This window comes from Cryphonectria parasitica (genome assembly GCF_011745365.1).
Source record: "Cryphonectria parasitica EP155 unplaced genomic scaffold M406scaffold_2, whole genome shotgun sequence".
In the NCBI taxonomy this organism is placed as follows: Eukaryota; Fungi; Ascomycota; class Sordariomycetes; order Diaporthales; family Cryphonectriaceae; genus Cryphonectria; species Cryphonectria parasitica.
The window spans coordinates 636,524-651,953 of record NW_024468910.1 but is presented as its reverse complement, the minus strand read 5'-3'; the positions used below and the strand labels follow the sequence as shown (position 1 = coordinate 651,953).

Genomic DNA, 15,430 nt, shown 5'->3' with positions numbered 1-15,430 from the left:
TCTTCTCGTATCTTAATATTTTGCAAGGAAATGCAGGTGAAGAGCTTCTCTAGTTCTATTCTATAAATGAGATATTCAATTCATATTGTTTCCTTATTCTATTCAATACTGAAGGGAAACCTTTCTGCAGATTTCTTGAGTTCATTGGAAGGCTTTGGTGGATTGCTAGATCATTCGTTCTAGCCTGATTCTTCTGTTACCTGAGAAGCGTTCTCGGTATTGTTCAGATACTCATACTAATATTCAAGAGGATACTATCTCTTATCCATATTCCTAGTTATGATGCTTGGCATGAGTGATGAAGAATGTTGAAGAGTGTTGCTGCTAAGTCCTTCCTTCAATGCCTGGATGCTTCGTTCAGTAACATCGGAGCAGTTCGAGTTGTTACTGCTCGTAGTTGTGCTAGGCATATATACTCGCCCTGCTGTTGCTATCTGCCTGCAGCGCCTGGGTTTCTGAGGGAACCATTCTGAATCTTTCTTACTCGAGAGATATATTAAGCAGTTGTTATTATAGCAGAATATTCAGCTGAAACTTCTGGAATCAATAGAATTCGATACTTGCTCCAAGGGAATGTTTTTGCTTAGTTGATTGGATTTCTGTTGCTGAGCGATGTTCATCTAGCATTCTTTCTGAACTAGTTGCTATTTGTTTTTCCGAGATTAATAGCAATTGCATGATATATGTTTCTGTTTATTGCAATTATAGCAAGTGATGCTCTTCTTGCTGTACTGCCTGTTGGCTGCATCGAGCTTCATGAGATCGGCGTGCATAGTGCCGCTCTGAGCTGTGCTGCTATATCGACCGCTATTCTTATTCTGGAGTTTCTTGCCTGTATTAGCTGGAAACTTTCAAGTCTGGCTTCCTCCCTTCTTGAACTTCTCCACCCGTTATTCATATAAACAGTTATTAATATAGATAGCTTAATTAGAGAACGTTGCCAAGTTCTTTAGCCAATTCTGCTTGGAGATTTTATTCTTAATATTATCCTTAAATCCCTTATAATAATATTTTATAAGATTCTTATCTTCCTACAGAAGTTATATTAAGAGTTGCTTGAATCTAATTATATAAGCAGAAGCTGACTTAATCTGCTTGAGATTCATAAGCTGCTAAGCTATAATGTATTCTTTATTGGAATTATTAAAAGTTTCTTTAAAAGCTTTCTTGAAGCTTTTAAAAGAATTGAATATATTCTTAATATTCTGAGTATGCGCATTAGGATTGTTCTAATGCTCCAAGTGGTTATATAGAGAAAGCTTGTATCAGATGAAAGCATTCTTTTCAAGATAAGTTTCTGCAAGAATCACTTTTTTAGATTTCATAGTAAACTGAGTTGCATGATGCAAGAAGTATGCTCTGCAGTAAGTAAGAAATCCATGCAGCATCTTCTGATTGCTGTTGTATATAGCAGACTTATTCATCTTGTATATCTTTCCAGCACCAACGGTATCTATGAAGGTGAAATGCGCCTGCTGAGCTTGTTGAGCTAGCTGAGCTTGTTGATTAGCGATGATAGCGCTCTGAGCCTGCTGTTATTCGCGCAGATTCTGAATGCGCTGAATAAGCTGGTATACCTGGTTAATCAGTTCTTTCTGAGTAGAGGCGTGCAAGGATGAAAGAGTTTCTGGAAGAGCTATCGTATTCTGTATTGCTCAAGGGATAATACTGAACCGTTCTTGAACAAGAGTTGTCAAAATGTAATGAGCACTGCAGCAATCCGAAGATTTCTAAGTATACAAAGGGGTTTATGCTAATAAGAGCGGTATCAAAGTGTTAAGTTCTTAATACGGAACTGTACAAGTTTTGGTGAGCGATGCAAGTGTTTACTGCCTTTGGAGCTATCAGAGTACAAGAGTAATCTGATACTTAGATTGATAACTGAAGAGCTATGCACTGAATCTATCTAATGGTAATGAACGTGTTCTTATATATTCAGCTCTTCAGTATGGATATATTGGATAGCAATATATCCAAGTTATCCTGCTAGCTTTGGATAGCATCTATCCGGAGCTATCCTTCCTGATTGGTCCTGCCCATAACCCTAACCCTGGGTTATGTAATCAATGCTTTGTCAGAACGTTGGATTCCTGACACCTGGTCCTTGTCACTCGTGACCTGTTTCGCGACCTGCATGTTGGATGGGTCATAACACAGACTTAGTAATACTTTGCAGCGTTCTCGATTTCGCTAGCACATATTATCATATTCTCATATGCAATGCAGAATACATAGTATATAAACTCAGCTTCAGAGAATTCTTTATCCATATTCCTATTTACAGCATAGAATTAGTTCAGCACAAAGATTCTAGAATTGATTATATATACCGAGATTACTATAAAACTGCTTAGATCTTATATATTAGCTATAGCTGCAGGCTGCACTTTTCAGAAAAGATTAAAAACGAATGATTTCCAGTACGAGAATAGGAACAGATTATCCAAGTTATTGAGAAATCTAGCATTAGATTCAGAGAAGTTCTTGAAATAAGATATAATAATGCATATATCGGGCTACTAACAAACAGCTCTTGAAACTGTATTGATAGCAGAATGAAATAATAGCAGTATTAAACAATCAACTGCACTATCTATATAAGCAATAAAGTCTGCAACTAGTATAATAAGCAAGAAGCTAGAAAGAAATATCAATATAAATAGCAATAAGCTAGAAAGCTTGCTCAAAAAGCAGTATAATAAGCTTAAACTTCAAAAGGAAAGGATTATCTGTAATAGGATTACAAACAATCAGAGCTTAAAGATCCCTATATACTGTATATAGCAGGAACGAAGCATATATAAAACTTAATGCTTATATTTACAGAAATAAGTATAGAGCTCTATTGAATAGTAGCGCTTAAGAAAATTTCATATCTCTCAGAATTATTAACAAGGCATATATTAATTAGCATTAGAAGAAGAAAATCTACAATCTTCTTACTATAGAAGGATAAACTATTATATATAATCAAGATATAATCAATATAGAAACTAATTATCTACTAATCTTAATCCAAGATTATATAATATCTATTGCTTTTAATATTATAGATATAGCAGAATATAAATTGATTTTAAATATTTCTTAGCTCAGATAGCATAATTCTCGAATTAATTAAATTACTAGCTAGATCTCTTGAAAACAAGCTATATCCAACGGAATAATTGCAATTAATAGCACAAAATCGAATTCAGTTACTGAAAAATACTTGAGAAAAGAAGCTTCAAACAGATTCATATATATCTTCAGATCAGCAGAGCTGATAGCAGAAGAAGAAGAATCTAGCAGAAAGAATGCTACTACTATATCAAAATTCTTGCAGATTACAGAAATAAGAATGCAGATACTAATACAAGATAATTAGTCTGCATCAGAGCAATATATTACAAGTTAGAACAAAGAATGGAAATTGCATCTCAGAAAAATCGCTTCAGCTAGAGCTAATAAATAGCAACTCAGCAAAAGAAAGAAAGCAACAGTTCTCTATGCAATACAAGAAAGAAAGAATGCTCAACAATATCTACTATTTCTTCAGATAGCAGAAACAGAATATGAATTAGAACTAATACTTGCAAGCATACTACGAAAGTATTATAAATTCAAGAAATTGTTTCAAGAAGAATTGAATACAGAATTATTAGAATACAGCTTTTACAATTACAAGATTCTATTATAAGAAGAAAAACAATCCAAGTTTTTCCTTATCTACAAACTAGATGAAGTATAATTCGAAGTATTTAGAGAATATTTCAATAAAAACTTCAAAAAGAAATATATATAATCATTGCAATTATCAGCAGAATATCCTATTCTATTTATATCCAAAAAGAATAGCAAGCTCAGGCTATATATTAATTATAAATAGCTTAATAATATTATAATCAAGAACTAATATTTGTTATTATTTATTAAGAAGCTGCAAAATAGATTGCAAGAAGCATAATAATTTATAGCTTTAAATCTTAAAAGAGCTTATAATCTAATCAGAATAAAGAAAGAAAAAGAATAGAAGATTGCTTTCAAAACATGCTACAGATATTACAAATATTTAATCATACTCTTTAGTTTAATAAATGCCCCAGCTTTATTCCAAGAAATAATCAATTATATTCTATATAAGCATCTTAATTAGTTTATTATTGTATATCTCAATAATATTCTTATTTTCTCTCGAATACTGGAAGAATATAAGAAATATATGGAAATAGTATTATAAACGCATCAGAATACAAAACTTCTTATAGAACTTACAAAGAGTTACTTCTATATATAGAAAGTTAATTATCTCGGATTTACAATTAAGCTAGAATGCATCAAGCTACAGAAAAACAAGATAAAAGCTGTTAGAAACTAGCTAATTCTCAAAAACATTAGAGATGTTAAATCTTTCCTCGAATATATCAACTTCTATAAGCAGTTTATTAAGAACTATAGCTGGATTACATATTCTCGTACAAATCTTACCAAGAAGAAACAATCTTTTAAATAAACTTCCAAAATATAAGAAGCTTTTAATAAGATTATCAAGCATATTACTTCAAAGCTAATTCTATATAAAGCAGATCTCTATAAACTATTTGAAATCGAAACTAATACATTAGAATATGCATTCAGAGAATAACTTAGTTAATAAGATAACTAAGAATATCTAAGAATTGTAAGCAACTTCTTAAGAAAGTTGAATAGCTCAGAAATCAATTATAGAATCCCGGATTAGAAACTTATAATAATAGTAAAAGCTTTTGAGAAATAGCAATATTATCTTATTAGTATACAACATCCGATTATAATTTACTCGAATTACAAGAATCTAACTATATTTATAACAACTAAGATCTTGAAGCAATAAATTAGATAAGCAGAATTTCTCTTATAGTTTGATTTCAGAATTGTATACTGCAAAAGCTCAGAAAATGAATAAGCAGATGCTTTCAGCAGAAGATCAGATTACTGAAATGCAAATTCCTCGGATATACAGAATATCTTTACTCAAGATAAATCAGGAAATCTTATCAATACATATAAAAAGCTGAATACTATCTTCAGAATCGGATCTTCAGAAAAGAATCCAGAATCAATAATTTCAAGCAAACAAAACAGCTATATCAGAAATATATACAGTGCATCAGCATATAAATATCAAGAAGTTAAGGCAATCTACAAATGCATTAAGAAATACTGAAATCTGCTAGATCTTAGAAAAAGAATTAAGAATATTCTATAATAATACAATAGCTGCAAGAAGAACAAGGCAGAAAGATACAAGCCTTACAAATTACTGTATTTCTTATCAATATTTACAACTATTTAGCAATCCATTAATCTAAACTTTATTATCAAGCTATCTTTCTTACAAGAACTCTTAACTAAAGTATAATATAATAGCATTCTAGTAATAGTTTGCAAACTGAGCAAGTATGCTTACTTTCTTCTTTACAAGAAAAGCAGTATAATAGAAGAACTTGTATATACATTTCTCAGAATGATTATTACTAATTACAGCATGCTAGAAGAAGTAATCTCTAATAGAAATAGAAAGTTTAATTCAAAATTCTGAACTTTGCTTATAAAATAGCTTAAAATATATTATAGAATATCTATAGTATTTTATTTATAGATAGATAAATAGATAGAAAGAATAAATCAGATTATTAAATAATACTTTCAATACTATATCAACTAAGAATAGAATAATTGGATTAATTTATTATTTCTTATATAGTTTGCTTATAATAATGCAGATACAAGTATAATAAAGAAGTTACTATTCTTTATATTCTACAGATATAATCTAACAGCTTATTACGAAATACTGCTAGAAGCAGATACAGAAGCTGCAGATAAAAGGATTAAAAAGATTAAGAAAGTTTAGAGAAAACTTTAGTTAGAACTATAATTCGTTCAGAAATGAATAATACAATATGCAAACTCTAAAAGGATTGAAGAACTAATTCTACAGAAGGAAGATAAGATCTATCTACTTCGAAAAAACATTAAAACAACTAAATCTAGCAATAAACTTAATTATAAAAAGTTAGAACTATTCAAAATCTTGTAACAGATTTCTCTGATTAATTATGAATTAGTATTATCTTATAAGATAAGAATATACTCAGTTTTCCATATCTTACTACTGGAACCAGCAGTATAGGAAATATTAGCGAACAATACAGCAGAAGTAGAAAACAATGAATCAGAGTATAAGATAGAGAAGATTCTCAAGCATAGAAGCATAGATAGCATGTAAGAATATCTCATCAAATGAAAGAGTTACCCAGCGAGCGAGAATTCATAGGAACTACAGAAGAATATCGAAAATGCTCAAGAAAAGGTAGCTGAGTATTAGAAGAAGAAAATTAGTATCTAAGACAACTGCTCCGCCCCGAACCGAAACCCAGAGGCCTCAGAAACCTCATTCTCCAGGAAACCAGACTAGTCTACTACGCCATTCCTCACATTCACGGAATCCCAATCAAACCTCTTAAGAAAAGAATCTGCATCAGCAACAGCAGACTTCTCAGCTACCACAGACTGCACCCCGGCAGCAGTATAAGCCCGCTCGGCCTCAGCTTCTTCCGCCTCCAAGCATTCCAGATCTTGAAGATTCGTTAAGCTACAAGGAATAGCCCGCGCCATCTTCTCCCTCCACATCCTCTTATAAGCCCGTACGCAGCTGATCTTAGCATCAAGAACCCAGCGCTTCTTCTCGAGATTTTCGATCTCATTCTCTAACTTTTGGTACTAAGAAGAAATATGGAGGAGATCCGAAGAATTTATCAGTTCAAGAATATCACATTTGGAACGCTGATGATGCACGCATTCGGTACAACGAGAAGAATCCTCGGAAGATACTTAACAGGATCTCAGACTCCGCACATTGCAAGAAGAACAAGGAATCATATCAACAGCCTTAAAAAGGATGATGGAATAAAGAGATTTCTTCTGTTTTGATTCATCAGAACGAGAATTGAGAAACTTTGGTTTTTCGATTCTGTTTAATATCCTGATTAGGAAGACATGATAAGGCAACAAGAAAACGATAAGAAACTTACAGAAGATTGTTGAGAATAACAACTGTCAAATGTGGGGCAGTGAACTCATCGGGGTGAAGGATGGGTGAAAAGCCAGGTCATCGATTTCTTGCACTAATCCTTCTAACTATCCTGGGGCCAGAGGTACTGGTGCACCCGTTTCTATAGGAAAAGTACAACAAAGGGCCGGCTAGCCCGAAACCTAGTGAAAGGGCCCTGGTGTCAGGGGCCTGAAAGGCCCTTTCACCCACATGAGACCAATGCCTTTATTCCGACAACAACTGATAGAAGGGAAATGATATTATAATCCATCCAACATGCAGATTACGATAGAGAAGCAGCACAGCACCAAGAATATCCAGAATGGACTCTTCAGCATCAGAGATTCGATACTAGCCTACGGAAAGAATACAGGCCAGGATTATATAACCAGGGTTAGGGTTATAATGATTGCACAGTCGAAGGAGTTGACAAGCGACTCTGTTGACCAGTCGAAGAAGTCGACAAGCGATTCTGTCGATTCATACTGAAGAGCTGGATATATAAGAACACGTTTACTACCGTTAGATAGCTTATCAGGATATAGCTCTTCAGTTGTCAATCTAAGTATTCATCTGTTACACACTTGAATAGCCCCAAAGGCGAATGATCAGTACTTGCACGGACTACAGTTATATTCCGTATTCAGTGGATTCTACTTTGACACCGCTCTTGTTAGCATAAACTCTTTGTATACTTCAGATCTTCGGATATTGCAGTGCATTCATTACAGAAACTGTTATAGCATCTTTTACCCTTTATATCTGCATTGAGGCATCTTGATCATCAGTTATAAAGGTTTTACATCTATTGTACTGCAGCGATTTCTGGAAGAAACCTGAACAGCTAATCATAAGGAGATCTATGATCTCATGAGCTAAGAGGATGAGATGATCTACTCAGATGGCTTTAGTACTATTGATCTGAGCCGTTTTCGAGAGTGCCTAACCTCACTACTTGAAAGCCTTACTGCTTCAGACAGTACTGAGGGTGCACTATTCTATATGTATGAACTCATTTTATTCCGAAATATCTTTTCTTTATTATTAACTTCGCGCTCAGAAGATAGGATTATCTCATGCTGCTCACTGCTGTATATCAAATCCTGCACTTAGGAAATTGTATTTAATAAGAACAATTGTAGCAATTATATCATTGAACTGAAGAACTACTTTAGAAGTTAGTGTTTGGAAGTAGATTGGATATTGAAGTATAGATGGAAGCTTTGAAGAGTCTATTAGTTATGATGCCTTCTAAGCTGGATTTATAGCTTCTTGGATTATAAATAAACATTATTATACAGCAATCAAATAAGAAGTGCTGCAGCAACTGAGCTGATTTGTATTGCTAGATTTCTCTCTTATATATGATGCTTTCTTGCTTCTTGCTCTGCAATGCTTTGAATTTGCAAATCTCAAGCAACAGTAAAACCTAATATCTATATTCAAGGCTCATACAAGCATTAACTTTAATAATATACAGTTAGACTTGCTACAATTTATAGCTGGAAACTCTAGCTAGAGACTATAGCTGAGGGCTATTACTAGAAGCAATAGCTAAGGACCATGCTGAGGGACCATAGCTAGAGTCTTGTTTCTTACAAAATAAGATCTTTCTGTGGGAATTCTATACTGGTCAACCCCACTTTTATCAAACCTACTATTATAGTGTGTATGCACTACAAGCTTCAACTTGATTCAATCTGGTGATGTATTATCCGATATCATGATTTGTCTTCTTCCTCATTTCCCGATACTAGCTGGCAGAATGTTCTAGCCATGCATCGAGGAATTGCTTAAGCAATATAAGCTAGCCTTAATGCAGTCTGTATCTGCAATGCAATACATAATTTGATTAGTTGCTTAGCTTAATGCTTGCTAATTGCAACAAGCTATGTGAGCTGCAACAAGGGTTGAGATTTGCATCATGGCCCAGCGCTAAAGTCCAAATTTACATAACTAACAGCAGCAAGCCTTATTCAACTGCAAGATGCTTTTATCACCAACAAATATTTCGGTGCTATTGCAATCACCTGAACACGAAGAAAGTTGGGGGCGCAAATTTGTGCTGGCCTTCAGATCTGCTTCGATAATCAGAACCCGTTTAGAATATTAGAAAGACACATCTTGCAACTTGAAAACTTTCTCCAGCTATGTAAATTATATATTCAGATTATTATCAACTCCTTCATTATCCAGTATAGATTCTTCAAAGCAGCTTATTAATTGTATTATTGCTTACATCGCTGCAAATCCTGAGTTAATAAATGATCTAGCTTTGATAATTATCCGACAGGGCTGCTGAGAACGTGGCTGGCTCGAAGAGACCTCTTCAACTCTGCTTATTTCCCTAAGCCTCAGTGATCTTTTCTTCTCTGGATTTGCGATTGGGATAATAGCAACATATGATCTCAGACTTCCTGATTTAGATGAAATTGCGATGAAAAGTTGTTCTCTCATATTCCAAGAAACTAAACTAGTTCTGCAGAACCTCGCTCCTGCTATTAACAGAGATGATATTGCAGTCAACATGCATAGTTAGATAGCGAACGAAGTTTATGAATTCTCTCGGATCTTATGGAATAGTTTCATGACTGCTACTTATGTAGAGCTCAACTTTCATTCGGAACTTCGATATATTCTTTACCTCCACCCTAGCAGGCTGAAGGCCTTCTACAACTTCATCAGCTATATCTCGAATATCCCTGCACCACTTTTACATCAAACTCGAGTCTTTGAAAAAGAATTACCTCTTTTTCTAATAAGACTTGAGCAGGATTCTTAGCAAGATCTTCGATTGCAATACTCTGATCCGCAGATAGCAATCGAATCTGAGAATATATATTGCTCAAATCTTTTATTATATATCATATTCTAATAACTGTTGCAGAATAGGGTTGATTTATTGCATAGCTCTAGTAGTTCTCACTGTAGCAGGTACTTTGAGAGCAATGAACAGGTTGATATGCAATGCTGTTTTTCAGACAGAGATGATAACAGGGATAACAATCCTATAGCATCAGCTTTGGATTCTGAAGCAGAGGCTGTTCAGAAGATTCGAGACCTCGAAGCTGGTTACATACAACCTAGCATAGTTGGCAGAGATAGTGGCTTACTACAAGTTAATTCTCTGTGTTCTGTCTGGGATTACAAGTCAACAGCAAGTTTGAGACTTATGCTTGCTAAAGCAGGCTTTCCCGCTGTCTTTGTAAGAAACACAGCATATTTCTCCCTACACCAAATCGTTTTCTGTTGCTGCTATCTACTGTTCAGAACAAGAGAGGAAAACAGCAACACAGCTGAGGAAGCTATCATCAAGATTGTGAAGAAGCTTCACCCAAACATCAGTAAGATTGATGCTGAGTTTGCATTCAAGAAGCTCCATATTAAGAACAAGACTGTTCAATACTTACTATCTTACAACCTGATCCATATAGAAGATATTATCTGGGCAACGGGCTGTGCACAATCACTCCGAGAGGTGGTTGACATGTTGGATCAGTCCGATATGCGTACGATTGACTTCTTTAAAATGGGTTCAGTCATTTTCATTACAAGAAATGCTGCTCAGCGGCTCATTCAACAACAGCACGAATTGGGAGGAATGCTTAGCATGATAGAGCAAGTATTTTAATTATAAGAAGCATACTGTCAAAACAAGATTATTTTGCTGCAAGTGCGTTGGACTGCTAACACTTCTCAGGACTCAGCGATGAGATCACTTGCATATTCATTGACTCCATTCTTTTCAAACTCATTATTATTTGAAGGTATAGCTTCATTCTGAGCTGTTACATATTATAGAATGATCAAGTTATTATTTTATTTGTTTGTTCATTTGCTTAGATGAATGGCGTAGCCAGGCATCCAGAAACTCTGAGCAGTATGGGGTGAGCTGAGCCAATTCTAGATTTACAGTACATAAATCCTGTGACTTGAAGTCCATTGATAGCAATAGCTAAGCAATCTATAAAATCCCTTTCTTACTTCCATATGGGTGCAGGTCAACGGAAAACCAGTTGTTGTCGTCGCGGATGGGAGCTCTACTCTAGAATAAGTTGAGATCTTCGGTCGCTTTTTCTTGATATTACCTTCATCTCCAGATTCCTTAATATCAAACCTTGCCACTTAGGGTAGTATTGAGTATGTAGAGAACCCTTGAGGCGACCAGAACTAGAGGTTCTAGTGCCCGTTGTGTATGGATGGTCATTACCGGGGGGTTCTGATCTTGGGTGTGTGGATGACCATTACCGGGGAGTTCTGATCTTGGGTGTGTGGATGACCATTACCAGAGGGGGGGTGCAGAGGATACAGGGTAAGAGCGCTCAGAACCGCTAGTTACCTTGCTACAGCATTCAAAAACATACGGCAGCCTTATCCCTTCAAAGCTTGTTGCCTGCTTTGTGATGTTATCATGTACTCAATCTTTACAAAATGACCTACGATACCAGCCAATATTCAATTGTCATAACATGTATCTCATTTGTTCTTGTAATTCGAGTTCTATTGATATCCAATGATAACAGAGCTATCAAATCGATTCCACCCTCCCTTCCGTATGCGAGCTGAAACCAGGAGTGGCCACTATCAGGGTCCTAGGTTGGCCAGCTCAGCCGAGTAGCCAACCTGCATAATCACCCCAGCCAGACCTATAGAGGCCTTGTTCATTGCTGTTGCAACCTTCCGGGTTACCAAGAAGCAAATCTCAGCCAACTGAATGTCTGCTGGTCTCTGGATCAGCATTTTGGAACCTGAATCTTGGGCAGAGTAGATAAATAAGAATACCCGGAAAACTCAAACCCTTTTTTTGAACATGGATTGAGATGATACCCATCATTGCCCATTACCCTTATCAATCACAATACCATAGCTTCGCGGATGCAAAAGAGCTTCATTGTGATCTTCATAACTGCAAGTAATAAGCCAGAAGCCGAATTGTTTAGAAGGACGATTCAAGCCAATCTCCAGTACTATAGATTGTCTAAGGGAGCTGGTCCTACCCTTCATATCACACAGTACGATAGCCTTTACACCCAATTTGTATTTGGAATAACATATGGCTGCAATTTCAAACTGCCTGCTTTGGATGGCATGGGCCAGCAGTGTCTTTCTCTTAGTTTTCAGGGGAGGAGCTTGATTCTTCAGGATCTCAATGCTTCAATTCCTGGCGAGTATCCTTCGCTTTTCAGAAACGGTTGAACATTTCAGAGAATCGATGGTCCTTATTGCACCTTGTGGAATGGAGAAACGGCTGCTCCTGGTGTTCACCTTAAATTCCATTCTCAGCTGCACTTTGTTCTTTTCATCTACGAGAGATTTCTGCAGGCTGCATACAATACATTGTGCGAACAATGGAGCTTACTATTATATCGATCTCAATCTCTTGGAAAGAATCTGAGTCCTCCTGCAACAAACTCTGAGCAAGACTTTCAGGAGAGCTTCAGCCTAGAGGAATCCCAAATGCAGATTGTAAAGATGTTTGAAAATGTATGTTATCCAATCTTTTTGTTATAAATTGTTGTCTAATAGTTCATAGGGAAGTGTTGTTTATTCATCGTGTATTCCTAGCGAATCCCAGAGTGGTGAAAGCTCTGGAAGCGGTGAGAGTACTGAAGCGCAATGGAATACTGCAGAGGGAGATAACGATGGTTGCGCCAGTCCCGCGCTACAACATGCGAGCCCTCCAGCGGTGATAAGGCTCTTGGATGTTGATATCCCTCACATTCTTCCTGGCTCAGCTGGCGTGCATGAGAGTGGCTTACTGGACGTCGCCAGTTTATCGATTGCCTGCTGCTACAGGAGTTCAGGGCATTTGCGCGACAAGTTGAAAGAAACGCAGACATCAATTTTCAATTGGGGAGGCAGGGACCACGCTTCTCTGCACGACCTGATCCTCTTCTACCGCCACAAAGATTTCCAATTCAGAATAGGAGATGAGTCCAGACTCGGGGCGAAGATTCTTAGCGTGATCGAGATGCTAAACTCAAAACTCGAGTTAACTGATGCTATGTTTTCATTTGAGCGAATCATCCTGCACACTCGGACGGTTCGATACCTACCATCAGATAAGCTGCTAGAATTGAGCGACTTCGTTGCTGCAGTGGGAATCAACCGCCACACAATGGGCGAGCTGAAGGAGTACGTGCAGCAGAGGATCTGCATACACGGGCTCAAAACTACGAGGGTTCTGATGAAGTTTGTCAAATTGGAGGATGCTAAATCGTTATGTTAAAATGATCCGATATTTGGGATGTTATTTTCTGATATCCAAGATTTCAGTAGATGTGTTATGATCTGTTCAACACAGAGGTCACAAGGAAAGCGGATCGGAACAGCGGAACAACAAGCCAATCGGGCTAGGAGAATGCCAGTCCAATACTGAGCAAGAAGACCCTGGATTAGGTCTTACGTAACCAAGGGTTAGGGTTACTCCAGACTATGAAGACTATGAACATAGTCGGCATATTCAGGTAACCGACTATGAGGACTATGAACATAGTCAGGATAGTTAGGACAGAAGAGCTAAATATATAACCACAGCCATTCCCAGCAGTAGGTAGATTCAGTGCATAGCTCTTCAGTCGTCAATCTAAGTATTACTTCTGAACACCACAGCAGTGATAGCCCCAAAGGCAGTGAACACTTGCAACACTTATTAGAACTTGTATGTTCCGTATTCAAGGACTTGACACTTCGACACCGCTCTTGTTAGCATAAACCGCATCAGTACTTTAGATATCTTCTGATTACTGCAGTGCTCATCACAAGATGAATCAAAATCCGATATTTCTATGCCTCCCTATTCGAGTCTGTCCTTCTGCGGTAATTTGATGCTGACAATGTCCATCCAAACTATCCCTTACCCCATGAAATGGTATTGACAGCCTGTTGTAGAAAAGATCCTTCTCGCTTCATTGTTCAGCTGATTTGCATCACCTATTCTAAGCTGCAAGGCTATTTCACTCTCAGAATAAAGTGAAATCATTGCAGCAAACCCCGTTGATAGCCAACAATTCATCGCAGCTTTCCGTACTCTTCTCCATGCTTGCATCGCTTCAACCATTTTTGCAACATCTGAGAATAACTAGTCAAGATTTCCCCCTAAATAAAAATCTTTCTCCAATGGGAATGTTGATAGATGAGAGGCTATAGCTGAGCTAGCAAGAGCGAGATAGTAATTGCGCTTGTTAGCCTTAGTAAGATCTGCAGCGTATCGAGGTCTCCAAGTCTGCAAATAAGATGTATAACGATTCTGTGCTTCAAGCAGCGATGCTGAAGAGAATTAACCCGAGCTCTGAAATTGAAGCATGCATTCTATGAGCCATGCCTTCGCTAGAGCTAGTTGTAATCGTATTCCTGCATCTCCTGTACGAAAGTTAATCTCGCTTTCCAATATGGTGATTGCTTTTGATATGTTCCCAAGCTTGCAGAGCATTTCAGCTTGATTAGCTAGAAGGTCGTGGCTGATAATCATCCCAGCCTTAGCTGATATATGCTTGCTGATTAGCTTCTAATATTGATCAGAAGCTTCTTCAAATTGGCCTTTATACCTGTAAGCTTTGGCGATGACTCCTTATCCATTCATCAGAACACGATATTCCTGGAGAGATGGCTCAGACCCAGGAAAGGGTTGGAACCTTGCTTGATAAGCTTATAATTCTCTTATAGAAGCGCTATTGTTCAAGAGAATTTTCATTTTGAAAACGATTCGCTTGCTGTAGATCCCGTTTTCATAGCAGCTGATGAATCTCCGATCAGGCTCCTTTGTGAAATCTAGAGATACGTTCTCAGATCTTAGTTTCCTGAGTATTAAGCCATGCAGACGCAAGAGTTGAAGAAACGAAGAGTTTGTGCTTCCGAATGTTTCAGCAATCTGTAGCATTGACTCCTTCCAAGGCAGTAAACCGAAGTATGAAGCTGAGAGATATGTTCTAGCTAGAGCTATCCGTAGCTTATCCCCTGGTCTGATCTTATGTAGATATGATAGTACAGTTGCGAGCAGCGGAATCATATAATTTGCTTTGGTGAAGCTGCTGGAATTAGCAAGAGAGTGTTGCAATGCAGGGCATGATGCGTACTACAGATCTTGATCCGGAAATCTAGGAAATGCTCGAACAACAGCCTTCAGAGCAGCTAGTTTCGCTTTATAAGTATTATGAAGTTGGACTGCTACTAACGAGCTGATTGCGAGTAGTTCTTTAGTATCGCATACCATGAGGGCTTGCTGCTGGAGCAAATCTCGAAGAGCAAGTGCATATCGCTTTTTATCAGTCAGAACTTCCGAAGCTGGTGTTGCAACAGGAACAAGCTCTCCTTGTTCATTCAACTCTAGAGCGGCTTGCGAGAAGGACTTTGCCT

General features: G+C 37.1%; 2 protein-coding genes across 2 annotated transcripts; one reads left to right on the top strand and one right to left on the bottom strand.

The window, feature by feature from the left end:
• Positions 1–254: 254 nt before the first annotated feature.
• On the bottom strand, positions 255–518 carry M406DRAFT_250041 (uncharacterized protein; the record flags this gene model as incomplete). The annotated part of the gene is made up of 1 exon (XM_040916668.1): positions 255–518. A coding segment is annotated over one exon (264 nt), but the record flags the coding sequence as incomplete, so codon positions are not given.
• Positions 519–12,547: 12,029 nt separating this feature from the next.
• On the top strand, positions 12,548–13,304 carry M406DRAFT_75461 (uncharacterized protein; the record flags this gene model as incomplete). The annotated part of the gene is made up of 2 exons (XM_040925852.1): positions 12,548–12,559; positions 12,609–13,304. The coding sequence occupies 2 exons, from the start codon at positions 12,548–12,550 to the stop codon at positions 13,302–13,304; spliced, it is 708 nt and encodes a 235-aa protein (XP_040779267.1).
• Between the last annotated feature and the right edge of the window lie 2,126 nt (positions 13,305–15,430).